At 41.1% G+C, this 20112-nt stretch overlaps 1 protein-coding gene across 2 annotated transcripts; it reads right to left on the bottom strand.

Moving 5' to 3' along the window:
- Window positions 1–13: 13 nt before the first annotated feature.
- On the bottom strand, window positions 14–20068 carry LOC136447571 (corticotropin-releasing factor receptor 2-like). 2 transcript variants are annotated; one of them, XM_066446570.1, is made up of 12 exons: window positions 19964–20068; window positions 17243–17352; window positions 16613–16710; window positions 12776–12896; window positions 11042–11195; window positions 8137–8197; window positions 6643–6718; window positions 6128–6216; window positions 5339–5407; window positions 4318–4456; window positions 3429–3470; window positions 14–2961 (listed from the first exon to the last, which is right to left on the bottom strand). In XM_066446570.1, the coding sequence occupies exons 1-12, from the start codon at window positions 20007–20009 to the stop codon at window positions 2776–2778; spliced, it is 1191 nt and encodes a 396-aa protein (XP_066302667.1). In that variant the 5' UTR covers window positions 20010–20068; the 3' UTR covers window positions 14–2775. The 2 variants fall into 2 exon arrangements, with proteins under 2 accessions (XP_066302667.1, XP_066302668.1); XM_066446571.1 differs by lacking the exon at window positions 5339–5407.
- Between the last annotated feature and the right edge of the window lie 44 nt (window positions 20069–20112).

The following is a 20112-nucleotide window of genomic DNA, read 5'->3' as shown; positions in this document are numbered from 1 at the left end:
AAAACACAGATGATTACTTATTATCATACTTGACAACGTCAAATTTCTTTTTCTAACCACAGAAAATTCACAAAATCTACAACAAAAATGAATTAGGCTACATCCTGTAGAGCTAGGCGACGGTCAAGTTTCTCATACACAAAGTACAGGAATGTCAGTTCAGAGCAACCGTATATACATCTTAGCACTTCTACACCCGCCTGTCACGTGACTTGCGTGACCTCTGACTGGCAGGTCACGTGACTACATTTAGAGCTGAAGAAAGATGGCCGGGTGCTTTCTGAACGCTTCTCACCACAGCCTCTATTCGTCGTGCGCAACAGTTTAATGCTGTTAATATTCATATATAAAACAGAGAAGGCTACTAAAGATATACTTACAATTACGACTTCTATGATGTGCTTATTGCAATGGAAAATTCACTGCAGTGAATATTTTACTCCAGCAGCAAGAAAAGCTAAAGTCTAGATGGCGCTCCTGTACACGAGACGGAATGTTTCGAAGTTACAATTGATTCTCCTGTATATATATATAAATACTACAGACCAAGTTCTATACATTTACAATATACAATTTACATTTACAAAGTTTGCAGACACTGTAAGACATGTCATTTACAAGGACTGATTCACTTAACAATAGCAATCATATAAACCATTGATTATTTGAGCTGTTGGAGTGCATTCATTCATTCATTCATTGAGCTCTTAAAGTCATCAAATACAGCCTTTTTAAAAAGACTGACTGGGTATCACGATTATTCAAAATCAAGTTACTCTTAGACCAGTATACGAGGGCACTTTCGGTTACTAAGTGACAGGGGGCTGTTATTTTACACATGTATAAATATATACATTTCTCAAGACCTCATCATTTCTGAACCCCCAACGGTTCAAAATCTACACTACTGGCGCGGATTGAGGTATGTATTTTTTAGTGATTTCTTGTTCCCAGGGCCATATATACTAGCCTCCTTCGCAGACTTCCTATGACAGCGGCGTATATATCGGGGGGGGGGTGGTTCTCTAAAGGGAGTTGTGTAGCCAAGGGAGTTGTGTAGCCGAGGTCAGCGGCCGTCCCTCGGCTACACAACTCCCTTTAGAGAACCTCCCCCTATATATACGCCACTGCCATAGGAAGTCTGCGAAGAAGGCTACATATATACACCATTGCACACCAAAATATAGCAATCTGCTAATGTTGTCTCATCAAAGCATAGTTTTATACTTCACCCTTCTTTATGTGTATACCGTTGTATCACTGTAAATAGGCGGACCTGAATTGAGATTTGAGAGAAGTCATCTGGGCCCTGAATTCACGTTCATTAAAGGCTTTTGTAGAGTAGCTTTCTAAATAACAACGACAACTGCTAATCTCTAGATACCTAATATTGTTTTCTTACAATAACCTGACGTAGTTCGTACGAAATCTTCATTGAACAGTTCTTAGGCAACAGATTCGTGAGATGTCGTTGACCATACAGCCTGTATTACACAATCTCTTGCTGTTGTTTAACGTCGTTTTTGGACTCATTTCATAACTTATTTATTCCAACAGTGTCACGTTCAGAGAACAATATACCCATTTCTATACCTGGGTGAAATGATTTAAGTCGTGTTAAGCGCCTTTTCCAAGGGCACACTATCGATGGCGTCAGGGGATTTGAACCAGGGACCGCTGGGTACTGGGCCGAACGCCCTGCCGTTACGCCACACGACCCCACGACCTCTCGCTGTTGGGGGCACATTGGGCCCATACCCCGACAACCTGTGGCCATACAGTTCTAAATCAAGAGGACCATTCACAGAACTACTCATTAGTGGCTTACGATTCTTTATTACTATGGAATTAAGTCCAAATAGGAGTTCAAGATCATCTGTCGCTATGGAAACCAGTCATCACAGCCCCCAACACTATGACAACGGACAGGTTGGTTCATACCCACGCCATCACACTGAAATAGACTTTTGTTGTTGTCTCACGACGTAACAACTGGTACAGACTGAAACGACAGGTTGTTCCTGCTCATGATTTGTTGTTGTTCACAGTGTAGCAACTGGCACAGACTGTAAGGACATTTTCTAGCAGCCTACGACATCACATCGAAATATACTTTTGTTGTTGTCTCACGATGTGGCAACTGGTACAGACTGTAAGGACAGGTTGTTCCTTCCCATGATTTGTTGTTATTTTCACAACGTAGCAACTGAAACAGACTTCAAGGACATTTTCTTGCAGCCCACACCATCACACCGAAATTGACTTTTTGGTGTTGTCTCACAACGTAACAACTGGCACAGACTGAAACAAGTTTTTCCTGTCCAGGTTTTCTTGCTGTTTCACAACGATAACAATTTGCTCAGACTGTAAACCCAGGTTTATCTATGTACACGGTAACCTTCCATCTAGCTTTCCAACCACACATCATAAAAATCGAAGAAAGGCAACAAACTCTGCTTTCTTAAATGTCCACCTTTTTGTTGTTGTTTGACAACGTCATTGTTAAGATATACAGTTCGAACTGACTGCTGCCACACATGGCATTTACACACTACGAATCCATCCATCCATCCATCCATCCACCCATCCATCCACCCATCCATTCATTAAAATGTTTCGGCAGCGTACATACACCAATCAACAGGATTGAACCCACGGCATTGTGCTAAATAGAATCTTAATCTTCTCGACAGCTTCAAAATATTCAAAAGCTATCATTAAAATATACCATTCTTGTTGTTTCACAACTGTATATACAAAACGCATCTGGACGGCCTATGCAGTGTGAACGATGACGTTCTTCTCGTACGCGCATGCGTCCCGTTTGCTCTCGCTTCTGTTGCCGTTGCTTGCTGCGGCTGTAATGGAGGTCATCTGGAGATGTTTGGACGGAGAGGCGTTGAACGCGCACCAGTGCTGGTCCCGCCAGTTGTCGAAATGGCGCTTGATCGTAGTCTGTACCTAAAGATGGCATAATACGACAAAAATTAAGCACTTGTAGAACAAGAAGTTTTGCTGCAGTACCAAGGGAAGTAGCCAGAAGGCCCAAATGAAACTTGATCTAAAGACCGCATAATACAAAACGAAATTAAGACCAGAAGATACAGAAACATTAAGTTCTGCTACAGTACCAAGTGAAGCAGCTAGAAGGCTGAAACCAAGCTTGACTTTCCCAATATATCCATAAGTTTATGAGTTACATTTCTGCATACATTATGATAATGAGTAATGATTATAGCCTCTTAAACATGTCAACATTTTCCATGAAATTGACCAAGCAATGTATGGGCAAGGATCTCCGAAAAGCACTAAGGTTAACATATTACTGAACAAAACATGAAGGAGTCTGTTTGGACCCCGTTGGAAAAACTGTTGGATCGCCTGTGGTTTGAACAAAAGTTTCCCAGACTTGAATGTCCTTAACTTACCTCCGTGTTCGTGAAGCAGTAGATAATGGACACAAAGCATCCCTGAAATACAATAAGAGGGATGTTTGATGGTATTTTTATCCTCTTGTCAGACACTTTATTGAACAACACTGCCCCCGCACTCAAGCTGCCAAAGACTTAATGGAATTTGCGGCACGCGGATTGTGTAGAAGCTTCAAAGATTGCGTTAGTTGGTGACAGTCTATTGTAATTGGAATGAAATATCATCCCAGAAACACTGCAAAAATCGTTGCAAATCTGATTTTCAAGGCTACCCCTGTGAAGGCATTAAGAGTAATGTTCAAAACAGGACATAAAGTTCTCTATTTTAGGCACTGAACATAAAATAAGTCCGGATCAGCATCGCTGAGCGGATAAATGGAGCATTGTGCTGAGCAGATGAGTAAGTGACAGATGAGCAGCCAACAACAACTTTGTAAGACCTTTCTATGGCCTCGAATATGGCTAAAAAGCAGATAAAGCTATGAAGTGAATGATATGTATTTCTTGAATTAGTTTATTAAGATTTAATTACGACATTTGTGGAATGATTGATATAACATACAGGTGACTATGTCACATTTTCAAGATGTCAACCGGAAGGCCGCATTGTAAAGTTTGATCCACTCTTTTTGATATGTGAAGTGTGTTCTTTGAAGTGCTCTCCTCAAACATGGAACCTCCAGATTTACGTCCCATCCAAAGGTTTTGCTGCTGGATAAGGGATGTATTTATCCCATACAAAAGGACGTCCCTAACCGAAGCTAGGTACTCGCTTTCACCTGACTCGAGTGGGGAAAGGGCTCAACAGAGGGGAATCTCAATGATTCGAACCCGGAACCTTAAGATCCTAAACCAACAACCTTAACCACCTTGTTTTGTACCGTACCTGAAAGGACTGTAGGAACGAGTTGAAGTAGATGAAGAAGAGTTTCGATGTTCCCTTGGACGGCGGGTGAACAAAGAACAAGATGTACGTGATGCCAAGCAAGGGCAGCAGCACCACTGTAGCCTTCACTGCTTTGATGCTGAATCAAAAGTGAAAACAAGTCAGATTATATCGAAAGTAATGATGCATGCTAGCCGGCCCTTATTGCCCTTATTGTAAGTCTTATTCCATACCTCTATTTTGTATTATGCATGTGTTTAATAGCTGTTTCCATTAGGGGTGGATACCGGTTCGGCTTAATAAGGTCCAAGTCCAAGTTTAGGTCCAGAGATTTAGGTTCAGGTCCGGACCTGAACCTGGACCTGATCCTGTCCAGTTTATGTTTTGTTTTATTAGACCAATGTTTGATATTTGAATGTTGCACTTATTTTAAATGCCTTTCTTGTCAGAGGGGAGACTCAAAACACTTTTTATGAAACAAAATAGAAAAATATATTTGTACTTTGTTCAGTTGTTTTTTTTTACTCAGGTTTTTGGCTTTCAATTTTTTTTGGAATCGGTTCTTGGATGTTATAAAGGTGCGAATCAGGTCCAGCGAACCGGTATCCACCCCTAGTTGCCACACATTGTACCGTGTAACGTTGTTGTGCTGTAACTTATTACAGGAAAACTGCAGGCAAGCAGACACAGTGAAAACAAGGCGTGTTGTCTATATGTTTCCATTAGCTCAACAAGTAGTGATGATTGTTTCAAGAACAGTTAATAGTTTAAAACGTCGTTACATGATTATGAGACACTTCAATTGTTAGTTTCATGAATATCTATTCTGAAGCTACTTAGAGATTGCAATTTTCAGTTACTTTTATGTTTCAGTTACAATTCAATTGACATTTGTCTCATTTTTATGCATTTGTCATTTTTACGCTCTAGTTTGTATGCAACTTTATATCCATCGGTTGCATAGTTCTTGTAATTTTTTTCTTTATGAATGATATAGACTTTAGTTCGACAGATGCCCTACCTTGACTGTAACTTATAGGAAACACGTGACAGCCTGTGTGTTGTACCATTGCCGTCTGCTGAGTACTCGCTACAAATTCAAACACACATACATCACAAACTCGTTATACAGAAACTTTAGACGTATTTGAGTAATTTTGCAAACAGCATAGTTACGTTTTCGATGTTTGAGTACATAGAAACTCGCCTACAGAAATTTAGATAAAGCATTTAAATATTGTAGCTTCTTCAAGGCAACCAAAGCAATATCAGGGTCCAAAATATTGGCTTTTGAAAGTTAATCTATTTAGTCATTTCTATACATGATTAGTCTAAACAACACTATCACTATGTATAGCAACGTCCATGATGTAAAAAAAAACGACGTTGTTGTGATGTGAGAACTCACTGAAAATCGTAGCCAAGTTTTTGTAGGCTCGCGAAACTAAGGGGATCATCGTAGGTCACGATTTTGGGTGGTTTTAAAATCCTCGGCTTTACCAAGCCGTCAGTGGCTATAGCGTACAATATGTTAGATTCACACGATTCCTTTAGGTGCGGAAATTGGACAAGCGCAGAAATAAAGTAAAAGGTAAATACATGAAAGACTGCTTTGTTATTAAAACACTGAAAAGAAACCCACGATTATCCCTACGCATGGTAATATCAACGATTTACTTATGTTAGCTCTTGTTGGTTAGTAAGCAGACTGCTGCTCTACAAGGTGGGAAGATGGAACATAAAGATAACCAGACTGTATTTGTCTGGTCCTGTTGCATGGAGTTCTAGTTCTGTTGTATGTGATTCCCACCTGTAGTGTGTTGTATCCAGGTTGTTTGGACTCGCACGCAGCTTCAGGATCAAAATTCTCACGATGTTTCCAAGGATGACAAAGTTGACCTACAAAGAAATAAGATATTTTAGCTTTTGAAAAAGAACAGTCGGACAAACATAAGTAGAAGTGTCGCTCAGCTAACGCATGGGTGTATACTAAAACCTGTACTTATTTACCACTTATTGACGAACCAGGAAACGTTACGCTGCTATTGTTACTTTTGTGCATATAATTTGCTCCTTTACATTTGGTACCGCATTGTAAACACCCTGTGTATATGTAAATAATTTAATTTCGGGTTCTGGATTGCATCTGTAAGCAGCGACACCTATAGATGCAGTGCAAAGTGAAGCAGTCAGAACTCCGATGAATTGAGGAAGATGACAGGCGGTCACCAAATAAATCAATTGGTCGTGTTCAAAGGGTCTTTTTATTAAAAGTAGGAATCAGTTTAAGAAAAACGTCATTAGTTTGAAATATCCCAAGCTCACCAACAAGACGAGGATAGTCGGTCCGTGGTAGATGAAGTCGTAGTGGTCCATCCCGCCAGCGGTGTCAATCCAGCATCTGTGATCGACAGAGTAGGAAAATGTTTTTGTTCATTAATTAGATTAATGGCCTTGAATTCATACTACGGCCGATGGACATTTTTCGTAACTACGCCCATTGTAGCCAGTGATAGCTATCTGTATCTGATTGCTTTCCATAATACAGCGGAAGCGATCCAACAGATACGATTTAACAAATCAAATGTAAAAGTGAAATGCACCAGGACACTGGTATTTTCGACATCATAGTTTTAAACTATGCAAGTATGATAGTATGCGGGTGTTAACAATAAGGGGACATAAGTCTGTTGGAAATGTTTGTATCACTTTTTTTTCTATTGACACAGAAATGAGGAGAACATGTTCGAAAGTGAATTTCTACAATGTTTGAATCACCCAGATCGAAAATTGTATGTCCCTTGCCAGCTAGGGACCTGATGATGATGATGCCAGCTAGGGTCGGCAGGTTTTGATGGTCGTTATAGTAACCAAAAAACGCAGCATTTTTCCCTACGCCTTGTGAATGCTTTTCATCAACACAGCGAACAGGAAGTGCACAGAAACACCTTCGTATGTCCTTGAGAGTATTGACTTGCAAACTTGTTGAATGAAAGCAAGAGGAATCGATTTTAGACAAACTCCATTAGTTGCAACGCACTCCGTCCCGATTTGAACCTGGGGTAACAAACATCTCAAAATGCAAACGAACGATTCCCCGTGGCCTTGAGCATCCCATATATGCCGGGAGTAGTTAGCCCAGACATCCGCTGTGTAAAACCGTCTTTCCATAAGACCACGATCCCTAAGTGACCGTACAGCGACCAACTTTAGATTTTGCAAATGGAATATGATGTACGATGTAAAAGTATGACTGAGAAAAAAAGCAAAACACTCAAAACGTGAAAGAAATGTTCGTTTTTTGTTTGTTTATGAAACTCGTTGAGCGACCTGTCAAATTTTCGGTCACTCAGCGATAGAAGCCTCTAATGGAAAGGAGATGTTAAATAAACAAACTGGGCGTTGATAAACACATGAGACTGTTTTCTTACATGAGCTGGAAGTATGCCGTCGGAAAACAGAGAATGTACCGATTCAAAACAGTTGGTACTTCACGCCATTGTGGTTGAAGAAGACAAGAGCGTAAAGCCCCTTTCTTACTAAAGCCGCGGCACGTTGGCGACCTCGCTGCGACCTGAATTGGATGTGTGTTACCCTTGATGACTTTATAATGGGATTATCATGCAAAATGTATAAGTATGCTTAAAAAGACAACAAAACACACAAAGTGTAAAATGATTCGTTTTTCATCGATGAAATTCGTTCAGCGCTTTGTAAAACTGATTTGCACTATTGAGGTCGCCAACGTGCCGCAGCATCAGTGAGATAGGGGCTTAAAATCGAATGAGCTAGATAAAAACGAATGAATACAATAAGTACCTTTCGTTCTTCAGGAATATCTTCACCATCACCCACGGGACAATGATTGGAACTGGAACACCTGAATAAACAGAATAATCATATAGACGTCAGACTAATTAAGAAAATCTAATGAGGACAACTTGTTACCAGATACCAGTGTATTTTCATAAACTTATCACGCTTAGAAATGACGAACCTAATGTCTAGAGTAAACATAGGATTAGACATCTTTATCAGACTGAGGTGTAGAAATGTAGCACCAAAAATATTGTGATGATTTCTGGCTTCCACATTTCACCGCTGTGGATTGCTCTTCATTTAGGCAATAACACGAAGACAAACATTACAGAAAGCGTCTATTTTTCTGAAACTAGGATGTAAGTAAATGGAATTATTAAGATTTCTTACAACCCCAAGTGAACTGACAAAACAAACGCTACTGTCCTCAATCTGTGGACACTCACGAACTTTGAAATCAATCCGTTGACACCAGTGCTGCACATGTATGAGGAGCGTCCTTGCACTCTGTGCCCTCATACTCAGTTTGTAAAAATAACAACGGCACGTCCGCTGATCTGTGGGCTTGTATAAAATCCCACTCGTATACTGAGTGACCTTGCTACAATCTATTTTCCTGAGCTCTTCCACCTTGAAAAGGATGCGTGTGTCTATCAACATGCGATTCACTGCCGTTGAAAGATGCAGCTTTAACCGGCTGCTGCTACCGTAAGGAAGTAGATTACGTGGGCTACAACGAACTTCCCGCCCTGCAATGATTTCCGGCCAAACCATGATGTACGTCTCGACCTGCGTAGCTCGTATGTACTTGAAACGATTGTAAAGTTTGTAGGAAGGGCGCACAAGTTCCCACAGTATGACCCGTGTCCTGTTGGCAATCCCCTAGGTCCCTAGTACTTACTCTGCTTTGATGACAAAATCCCTTGGACGTTTTTGAAATGTTTCATCAAGGTTATTCGAGATAACTTTGATCCAGACTTTGGCCTCACAGAAACTGTATCTCTTTTGAAACCTCTATATAACGTAACATGACCTATTTACGTGCAGAACCTATTTACGTCCGGTTTGGCTCATGTCCACATGTCGCGGTGTATTATGCCAAAGCCTGTTCTCATGAGCAATAAAGAACATCATAAGTATGATCCTTAGCCATCTCTTTAATTTTTGAACAGCAAAACATAATGGCCGTGCGTTTACCACGTGAACGCCACGTGCCGCGCATGTGGGGGAAATTTACAGAATAAACCTTGTTTTTTTTTCCATCGCGTTAAGCAAGTGGCCGGACAGACATAGTGATTTTACTATCATTTGTCTGCAGACTACTTTGGACAGTTACTGTGCATTTTTTTCTGGTCTAGGTTCTTCAAGCATAGCGCTAGAAGGGAAAAGATTCAGAAGTGGACGATAATGGGTTACCCTAGCACAATTCTTCATCATATACCTCAGTATAAATACATACTCGCACGGCGTTAAACAGGCGGAGAAAAACTTACAGACCATGCCTTTTCTTTTTAGAAGAGCCGATATTTCTGCCCATGGGTTTGAAATTTGGCTCTGTCCGCGCAGTTTTAAGATAAATACGTTTTGAATAAATCGGACGTAAACTGGTCATGTTACGTTACTCGGTATGAAAATTGTACTGCTAGCGTTCTTTGATATTGCGAAGTCGTATAAACATGTTTCCGACAGCTTCAACGTGGCTATCTTTGTCATCTTGTTCTCTTGTTTGTGTCTGCTGTTAATCCATAAGGTCCCTGGTTCATAGTGTCCTACTTTGATGTCAAAAATCCATAGGATATCTTCAAAGCGTTTCATCAGGTTAAGTTGAGATGCCTTTGAGCTAGACTTTGGTATTACGAGCCTTGCAAAAATTGTCTTTCCTTTGAAGCCTCTCGTCTCTGGGTACCTAAATTGCATTGCTAGCTAGCGTTCTTTGATATTGTGAAGTGTTGAAATCAGAGTGTTACGGATACACATTCAAGAGCTTCTTTTGAAACATCTTACATTTACCTTGCATGTGAATTGCATTTCTAGCGTTCCTTGATATTGCAGGTATTGAAGAACTTCAAAGTTCCAATCTTTCTGATGTAAATAGGACTTTTCCCTGTGGTATTCAACGCAAGATATAGAATAATGAATTCAGTAATTAGTATCACTTACATCTAGGGTTATTACATATGCAGTTAAGATTCAGGCTGTAATTTGTATCCCCCGAATGTAAGCCTTTTGTAGACCCACTCACTACTAATGACTGTCGAAGCTTTGCAATTCACAGGGTTCTTTTACATAGGCAAGACACACATGCATCTGTGCGTCGATAACAGTCATTGCAAACTGTGCCGTTCCGTTCTGCCACTGAGTGCAGTGTGAATCCCATGTCCAGGGCAGCTATGATTACACTACGTACAATGGGGAGAATTCAAACATGGAGAGGATCTCGATCCGGGCATTGTTTCTTTTAATGTATATGTAATACTGTTTAGTGCATTCGACGTTATTCTTTTTGACAAGTAAATAATGCATGAAGGTGTGGCGATGAATAACCGAGTGGCGAGGCTAGTAGACACGAGATTGAGAGGTCACGGGTTCAATTCTTAACATTCCGTGTGGCTAGAAAGGAAAGCACTTCAGACGACTTTCCTTTCTACGCCCATGTGCAACAATGGGTGTCTGAGTTTGGTTGGGGAGATAAAAGGAGAGGGATGGGTTCCGCCTTCCAATACCGCGCCCTAGACACCGTGGATAACAACCAACTGCCCCTTCGACCTCAAAAAGGTTATGAAAATCTTTTGATCAACCATTCCAGTCAATACGCAAGCTAGGTGCGTCAATGCTACTAGGATGTCTACCTTAAACCTTATGTTCCAAAAATTTACGCCAATCATGTATATTTGTAGACACTTACACCAACCAATGATAGCGTAGACCCAGAACTTTATCCGCTCGGTCCCGAATGCATGCGCAATCATGATGTGTAGGTAGAGGCCCTCCACGAACATCCAGAAAAAGCTGGTGACTTGGAAGTAGTTGAAAAGGGTAACGGCCGCCCGGCAGTACCACTGGAAAATAAAGTAGATTTCTCAGAATCCTTTAATTGTTTACCACGTAATAACGGTTATTTCCTCAGTAATTGGCTCGTTGCATAACAAAGAACGCACGTTGAGGGAGGTGAACATATTGCATAACATATCATTTGACACTGCGTGACTTGTTACGCAAGGTTTCAAATTGGTTTTAGTGATTTTGGTGTAGGGAGCTTGTGCGTAACAGGGCACCTCTGACCTAATCCCGGAGAGAATTTTTTTGCACCAAGGCTAGCTCATTACTTCCAAACTGTATTGTCCGATCACTTTCAGTCCTTATCTGGATCTAGATATATTGATTTTACAGTACTGTTGAATTGAAAAAAAAAACACTGTAAGTTAAATATCAAGAGTAGTAAAATAACACATCATTAAACGCGATTATGAAAATAAAACAATATCAATAACAGAGTTTTTCGGGAATCACATGGAAGGTATTGGTCTTGGGATAAAGGAGAGTTTCTGTCTGTTTCTAATTGGCGGTTTCAGTCACAGACGGTGACGGAGGTTGTAAGATGCCTCAACTACCGGAGACATGAATTACAACAGCCGTCTGATGTTGAGACTCTTGATGCTAGTGACAGTTTGTGGATAGGGTTATCAAGATTGTGAAAGACGAATGATTTCAGACTGTTGATGTGTAATTTGTATTTATTTTGATTTGGAATTGTGTAACACTGTTTGTGTATGTATGTATCTATGTAAATATGAGTGTACGAACACGGGAGGATCAGCCTCCTTGGGGGCTAAAGCTATGGGTATCTCAATAAACTACAACTAGCCTGTAGTGTAGAGATGCGTGGAGGTTGTAGGATGTCTCAACTACGGGGGACAGAAAGTGTGCAGGGATGTGTGATGTTGTTAAGGATCTGCTGCAGCTCGCGCAGAGGGGCTCGCTCATCGTCCAAGATCACGAGTCTGAATGTATTTCTATCGTCTCCATTGTGTTGGTTTTGTTGACTTTGCAGTATACTTGTTATGATTAATGCCCTTGCAAAGAAGGTAACTAGTATGTTTTCGGTGTAGATTCTGTGTTTGTAGTTTTGCTTTCGGGTTTGTTTCTTTTCGGGTTAACTACTTAAATTTGGAAGTGGCAGATGGACCCTTATGGTATAATGGTAGATGTTGGCAGTAAGGAAGTTCATGGTTCTAAGCACGCATTGGCAAAAGGTTAATGCAAAGGTAAAGGCCCCTAAGTTGCGAACAGTTCTTGTCTCGAGAATGCTTTATACATGTCGAGACGTGTTTTGTTCATGTATTGGGGGCTCAACTTTGAAATATTACCCACAGTGCATATCGCTGTGCATGCGTATTTAGAACCATGGACTTGCTTACACGAACATGCATGGTATTAAAGGCAACTTTGATTGTTGGACCCCTTGTGCCTTCTATAGTACTGCATCTGAACCTCCGGTTTTTATGAGCATTCAAAACTGCAGGATTGCGTTGAGAAAACAATAAATATGATCAAAAAGTGACATGCAGACCGATTTAAGCTTTTCATGAATAAACACATGTCTAAGCAAACAAAAAAACATATAAACAAACAAACGTACGCTGTTGTCCAATACGGTCTTCACGTCCACCACCCCCTGAATGATGAACCAGCTGGTGTTCCTGAGAATGAAGGTTGCCACCAGATTCCAGTGGATGTTGTTCCTCGTACAGCGGATGCTCCTAATGTGGGAAGTCAATTCAAGGTGATATCAAACAAGTTTTGTGGGGGGGTATAGACTCAGTCACGTTTGGGACCGCTTCCTTAAGAAATAGATGATTATCGTTGCGTCGTCTTTTGATCGATAGTTGTGTATGTGTTACACTTATGTACGTTTGTCATCCCTGTGATTGTACATATGTAAATACTTTGCGTTTGGGAATGCATCTCATTATTATGTATAAACAGCGACACCTGTGCTGCACTGCTCAGAATTGCCTTGAAGAAGGTGACAGATGGTCACCGAAACGTCGGTGGAATAAATCTCTTGGTTGTGTAAAAAAGTGTCTTTTTAATCAGTGACTTACCAACCTGATGAAACTATTCACGGATGATATCAAACAAGTTTGACTCAATGAACCCTATGGACAATTGAGCTGATTCTTCCACTGGTGGTGACAGAGAAGACAAACGCTATGTAGAGTATTTACAGGTTCATTGTACGGATGCAATTCCCCTAGGCCTCAAACCAGTTAACTCAATGAACCCAATGAACAATTGAGTTAATTCTTCCACTGGTGGTGACAGAGAAGACAGGCGCTATGAAGAGTATTTACAGGTTCATTGTACGGATGCAATTCCCCTAGGCCTCAAACCAGTTTAGCTTAATGAACCCAATGAACAGTTGAGCTAATCTTCCACTGGTCGTGACAGAGAAGGCAGACGCTATGCACGGTATTTACAGGTAAATTGACCAAGATCTTAAGTGTACTGAACAGCAAACCTTCGGTTTAACTAATCTCCAAGCAGATCTCCACGGTGCCAAAATCGTACAAGCTAGCCAGAGAAGCTCCAGTCAGCCAGAGAAGTTGTCAGGGTCCGTCGGGATTGCAAAAAAACTCCTTCTGCCAGTTGGATACGGTCTTTGCAACCGTTGGGTCTGCTTGGAGACTACGGTTTAACGCCTAATCCTAATTAATAAGAATTGTGACCCTTTCAAAGTAGCGTGCAAGTCGGGTGTGCAACAACAGCCGGGATTCGAAATCACAACCTCTTGGTCCAGAGGCAGGGTCACAAACTACTGGACTACGCACGCTCGGAAAAAAATTAATAATTTTTGTAGATATTGAAAAAAGCCATTGGTTGAATAGAAAAAGCAAGCAGAGGGAACGAATTGTTTTATGTTTAATTTGAGTTACTAGGCTTGCCACAACATTGTTGCAGATACCGTACACCACACAAATAAGAAAGAAAATAAGAAATATATCAAATGTATCCATGTGTATGAATGTACCACTAACTTGCTGTATTTTACATTATTCATTAAACATGTTTTATCCACCTAATAGTTTACACTAGGGTGGTCATTAGCTGGAAACACCTAGTCTGTGTAATTTTCCGGATTCGTACTTTCCTGAGCAGACTAAATGTCACTCTCACAAATGGGATTCCATAAAGGTTTTGAATAGCGGAATAGGGCGCTAATTCATTATTACTGTAACAGTGCTAATCCTAAAATCGTCGACTATACCATAGCTATAATTTGGTTTGATAAACGCTCATGTAGGAATATTTCATTATTGATGAATATTAGATATGAGTGGTGAGTCAAGTAAGTCAATGATTACCATTGCACATCCTAGATAATTAGAACGATAATTATCCAAAAGTATAAGCTCTTTAGAATTCGTGTTTCAAGCTGTAAAGATTGAGATCTACAATAAGGAAATATTGTTGGTTGTATTTAAGTTGTATAATTTGTTTCTTTGGAGTTTTGTATAACAAAGTGCATTCAAAGCTATGATGTGCTGACAAAGCTGTACAATTTAGCCCTTTGGGCTACCAACAGCATTAACCTGTATTCCCGTATTGTGAAATAATTATTCAGTCTAGTACTACCATAATCTTCGCTATGAACAGGCAACTCAAGAGATAGGTAACCAAGCATTACGCGAAACACTGACGCTGGGAAACTTAAAAGAAGGGAACGCAAAACGGCACTTAGGATTCTCAACAGCATTCTCCAAAACGTAGAATAATCTCATGTACGGTGACCTTTAAGCACTTCGTTTCCGGAGTTTTAGAGTAGAGTGGAAAAACTTGTACCAATTTCAAAGACGGAATGCCAATTTCTGGGGAGCTTGCCAGAAGATGGGGAAAGCTAGCTGTATTTTCTGAAAAATGTAACGCAACGTGAGGAGGATGGTTCTCAAACTGTATCTCTGAATAGTGTAAGTAATTAGGACAGGGGCTTTAAGGAAGGAAATTTATTGAAAGTGTTCTATTGTGTATGTAAGGCCAAACTGACTTGATTATATAGATGACACCGGCGCGCGCATTAGTTTTGTCCGTTTCCAAAAAAAAAGGTTTGCGGCCTTACTGTGAATCGTAAACCAAAGCTTCAACATCAGCAAATATATGCCGTAAATTTCAAAAGAAAAAGGAAATCGGATACTAAAGTCATACAATGCCCTTTTTCCTATTGTAAGACGTCCTTTTTGTCGTAAACTTACTCCTTGCAGAAATGTTTCTAGCCCTGAGCGAAAGAGCCTTCGAAGAAAATGTTAACGGGCAAAAATAAAGACGTTATATTTTGGTTTACCATATCTGTAAGTTCAGTCATTTGTCAAACCTTCCTGACCCCTTAGATTTCACAATGAAGGCACATTTTCTTTGGGTCCAAGTTGTTTTTTCGCACACTCGCATCAATTTTGCAGTGCCTAGAGGATGTCATTCATATAGTGAAAGCAATATGTCATAATTGAGATAAATAATGATGCATCCTGTAACGTTACTAAAGCTGTATGTTTCGGAACCCAGAAGGAGCGATGAAGCAGACTGGGTGCTTGTATATCTCAGGCATTACCGGAAATTATATTTTTACAGTTGATGCACATTCAGAATGGCCATACATAGTTTCTGCATGCAAAGAGGCCGCAATGGAATGTGGCCTTTATTTTGTTAATGAAGCCATATTGTAATTGCGATTTTATCAGTTCAGCAATATGCTCCCTACTGTTACTTCCAATAGTATCGTACCTTTGCAGGCAGAGATTATGACGTTAACAAGTTCTGGCGTTCATTCGCACAGAACTGGTAGCTCATTAATTTTGAAAAAGACTTTGACTTAAAAACAAAATGATAAAGGGATGACCAGGGGTTGGTGGATGGATTCTGTGCCAGCATGATAAGTTTGAAGGTAAACCGACACTAGAGAATTAAACGGGATGTATTGGACATCACTGGTTCGTTTTATGTCGTGGGGCATACACGAATGAACCGAAATCAACTGTTTTCTTCACTAGAAAGCCGAATAGAGCCCTTCCCAAACTCCGGCGCCATTTTTAGAACTTCTCTCGCGAGAGCACAATCTGGTGGGAACGCGCGTGATTTGGAGCGCTCACAGCTGCAGCTGACTGCATAACACACCTCCGAATGTCGCACGAATGCCTTCAATCTATGACGAGTTTAACACTCGAACTCTTAAGCCCCCCTCTCACTGGACCCGCGGTAGGCTAGCGGCGTCGCTGCGTCCTAAACTGGATTTGTGTTACCCTTGACTTTATAATGGGAATATCATTCAAAACGCACAAGTATGATCAAAAAGACAACAAAACACACAAAACTTAAAAATATTCGTTTTTTGTTAATTCAATTCGTTGAGTGCTTCGTCAATACGATCGGCCGCAGCGACGCCGCCAGCGTGCCGCGGGTCCAGTGAGAGGGGGGCTTTACTCACCTTAGGTAAGCAAACAGGCCGAAGGCGACGACCAGGCAGACCAAGGAAATGGCGTGGCCGACATTGTTCAACAGCTTGGCGTTTTCAAGATGGCGTTCCTATCATTTGAAAGGAAATACAAATGTATATATGTTAAAATCGATGGGTGTTATCACACACGCACACCCGTGGTCTTAGTGGAGCAGTATAAGCTGGCCATCAAAGGTAGCACTATAAGGAAATCTCAAAGATACAAGATACAAGATAACTTCATTGGAAATCGCAGTCTTGCCACTGAATTAAAACCAATGTACAAACATATCAATAATAAGGAAATCTCATTCAAACAGATCACATCTGGAATGTTACGTAGAAGGGCGGCAATATAAATACACTGATGCAGATCTCATGACAAAGACGGTTCGCCTTTCATTGCATAATGTATATGATGATGATAATCATAAGAAATTGGTTATGACAGACCGACAAAAATACAACGACCATATCTCTAAACAACAACAAAGCCCCCGTAAACGGAGGCAACATGACGAGCTTGATCGCAAAGTTAAAGTTCATGGACCACAGACGTCCAATCTCATAGGGTGTAGCCAAGGACTCAACAGCGTTAAAAGTGTTCCATTAGTTTCCTACCATTTCTGCGTTCTCGGGCTTGGTGCTGGCACTTATAGGATGGCAGTTGTCAATGTAGTTCGCCTTCCTGGCCCAAGTACCGTTTTTGTAGCACAGCTTCGTTGCATTTTCTGTAGAGAAAAAGACTCCATATTGATATGAAAAATCATTTATCACCATGAAAACAAATAAGAGAAAAGTACATATAAAAACAACAAGCAATATTGTACAGAAGATGACAAGTCAATTTGACGGAAATTACATATCATTTAATTAATATCTTTTCTTTCAAAACTGTATTACTTGCATAAAACAGTACCACATGTCATGATCAAAGCCTCAATTATTCCGTGAAGCAGAGAACGACTCTAGAAGGCCACCACACATTATGCCAAACCACCTCAATGGAAACTGGCCATTATGAAGATCTATATTTCATGGTAAATGTCTACTTCTGAATGTGAATGTTGGCTCTAATGGCGTAGGTGACTCAGCTGACGTATCTTACAGAGAATACACATAAGTAGCTTTCTGCATTAACGTATCCTATAGCTAATGGAGGGAAAGGCTGGTCTGACGTCAACAGGTAGAGTTAAATGCCTCTTCAAATGAACCAAATGGAACTAAACTCCGGTAAAGTACTTCCATTTCCTTCTGGTAAACTCTCAGCCAACTTCTATCAGACTGAAAATGTCTCCCGACAAAAATTGGTATTGGTCTTTACGAAAGTGTCAGTTCAGATTTTAACCATCTCTTTTAGACCAATGTACTCTGGGCGCCAGACTAGTACCGGGTCGCTAGCGATTTGCTTCGGCGGCCCAAGAACAGTCTGCCCGCCCGGTCTTAATCAACGCTCCGGGGAGTTGTAGCCCGTGGGAGTGAACCGCGCCCCTTTGTTGGTAGGGCCGGTCAATTAATTCCCCGGCTAGAAATCCCCCGGCGCGCTAATTAAGGTTCTGCGGGCTGGGGTCTCTGTGCCGCCGAAGGAACTGACTACAAGGTACCGGCTAAAGGGAATTCGAACCGGCTAAAAGGCCCGATAAACAGTCTAGAACCCAGGGTAAGACCAATGGGGATGTCCCTGTAGCTCAACACGTAGCAGCCTCACTGTTGAGCTACTGGTTCAAATATAGTTGATAACCCCGATATATGCAATTTAAGCATATATTTGCTCAGTTTGCAGCTGCTTTGTACAATTTCTGAGTAAGTTCGATTTTTCTTGGAAAAGAACGAAAATTGATTCGCGCGCGGACGTCATCAATATAACCAAATCAACATGGCTTTAGCTTTAATTTGACACTAACAGGTAAGTAGGTAGGTAACAGGTTTAAAGATTGAGCCTCGCGTGGGCGTTATTATTTGTGAAATGAACATTATACAACATGGTTAGAGAGGAGATGACATACGAGTTAAATGGTAGACGTGCAAATTGCTCTAAACGGTTGTCGGCGCCTTTATTGTTTGTGTGCTATTTAACCAACTAAAAGATCAACAGAATAGAAATAATAGTATCCTTTCTAATTTGTTGATCCTTTAATTGGTTATCACCTAAGGGTCCACGTGTCGCCACTTTGGAAGTTTACAAAGGGTCTTGGGGCGACCACAAACCTTTAAACATATACATATACGTACAGACAGTCAACAGAATGATATATGTAATCGAGTTTCTAACATAGATGAAATTAACATCATGTGCATTTTCTAATTTGAAAATACAAGATATTAGAATATATGATGCGAATTACATGCACGTTTTGTATAGAGCAATCTTGCAGGGCATTCTGGAAGGAGGGCTACGTTGGGGAAGACAGAGGGAATCCTGACAAGACAACAATGAAAGCTGCCAGGTTTTTTAGTCAAGCAAAAATGCTTGACCCCTGACCTCCCTCACGAAACCCGCAAAACAGCCGGCGGCCCTAACTCCCCTAACTTCCGGGCTTCGAGCGCTACACGCACGAAAAGCTGTTTTCTTCTGGGGAATACCCTATCCCGGTTATAATCGGGCCCAGCACACAAGGCATGTTTCTGTTTCCCTGATAAAACCAGGACTGGCAGTTTAAGGGTTAAGGTGTGGATGTCACTAAAGCCCCTATCTCACTGGACCCACGGCAAGTTGGCGGCATTGCTGCGTTGATTCTAATTTAGATTTGATTTGTGTTAGCCTTGACTATACGGGAATATCATGCAAAACGTACAAGTATGACTAAAAAGATAACAAAACACACAAAGCGTAAAAAGATTCGTTTTTTAATCGATGAAATTCGTTGAGCGCTGTCAAATCGCTCGGTCGCATTGAGGTCGCCAGCTTGCCGCACGTCCAGTGAGAGGGGGGGGGGGGGCTTAACTCGCTCGAAAGGCTAAATGCAGTGAGAGAGAGAGCCGAGTCTGGAGACAAATCTCACATCCCCAACTCCAAACAACGTCTGGATGAGTCGAGGAACTAGATAGGCTGTTTACAAACAATTATGAAATATGAGAAATGTTATGTTCATAAAATGGTATATTCTAGCCGCAAAGATTTGTACTAAATAGGACAAGATCACCATGGGAATACGGAAGATCTTTAAAGAGGTTCATGGATCCAACTGCGCATGCGCAATGAAGGCCCCTGAGACATAAACAAAACACATCTAGATGCACGGTCTAGACCAGGACAGTTTACAAGTTAGGGGCATTCACCTTTACCCACAATTCTGCTGGGCATGCGCAGTTGGAATCGTGAACCCTCTAATTGCTAGGCACCTGTTATGTCGTATTGTATCCCGCGAAGCTGTGCTGGACAGGGCATGCGCACTAGAGTCCCAGCCGGAGATGGTGGCCAACACGTGATGCCGTCCCATGTACTGTTACAACGGGGTCCTGCGATGGGCAGGAAAATCATTACTTTAATC

This window comes from Branchiostoma lanceolatum, chromosome 13 (assembly GCF_035083965.1).
Source record: "Branchiostoma lanceolatum isolate klBraLanc5 chromosome 13, klBraLanc5.hap2, whole genome shotgun sequence".
Lineage (NCBI taxonomy): Eukaryota > Metazoa > Chordata > Leptocardii > Amphioxiformes > Branchiostomatidae > Branchiostoma > Branchiostoma lanceolatum.
This window is presented reverse-complemented; position numbering and strand designations above follow the sequence as displayed.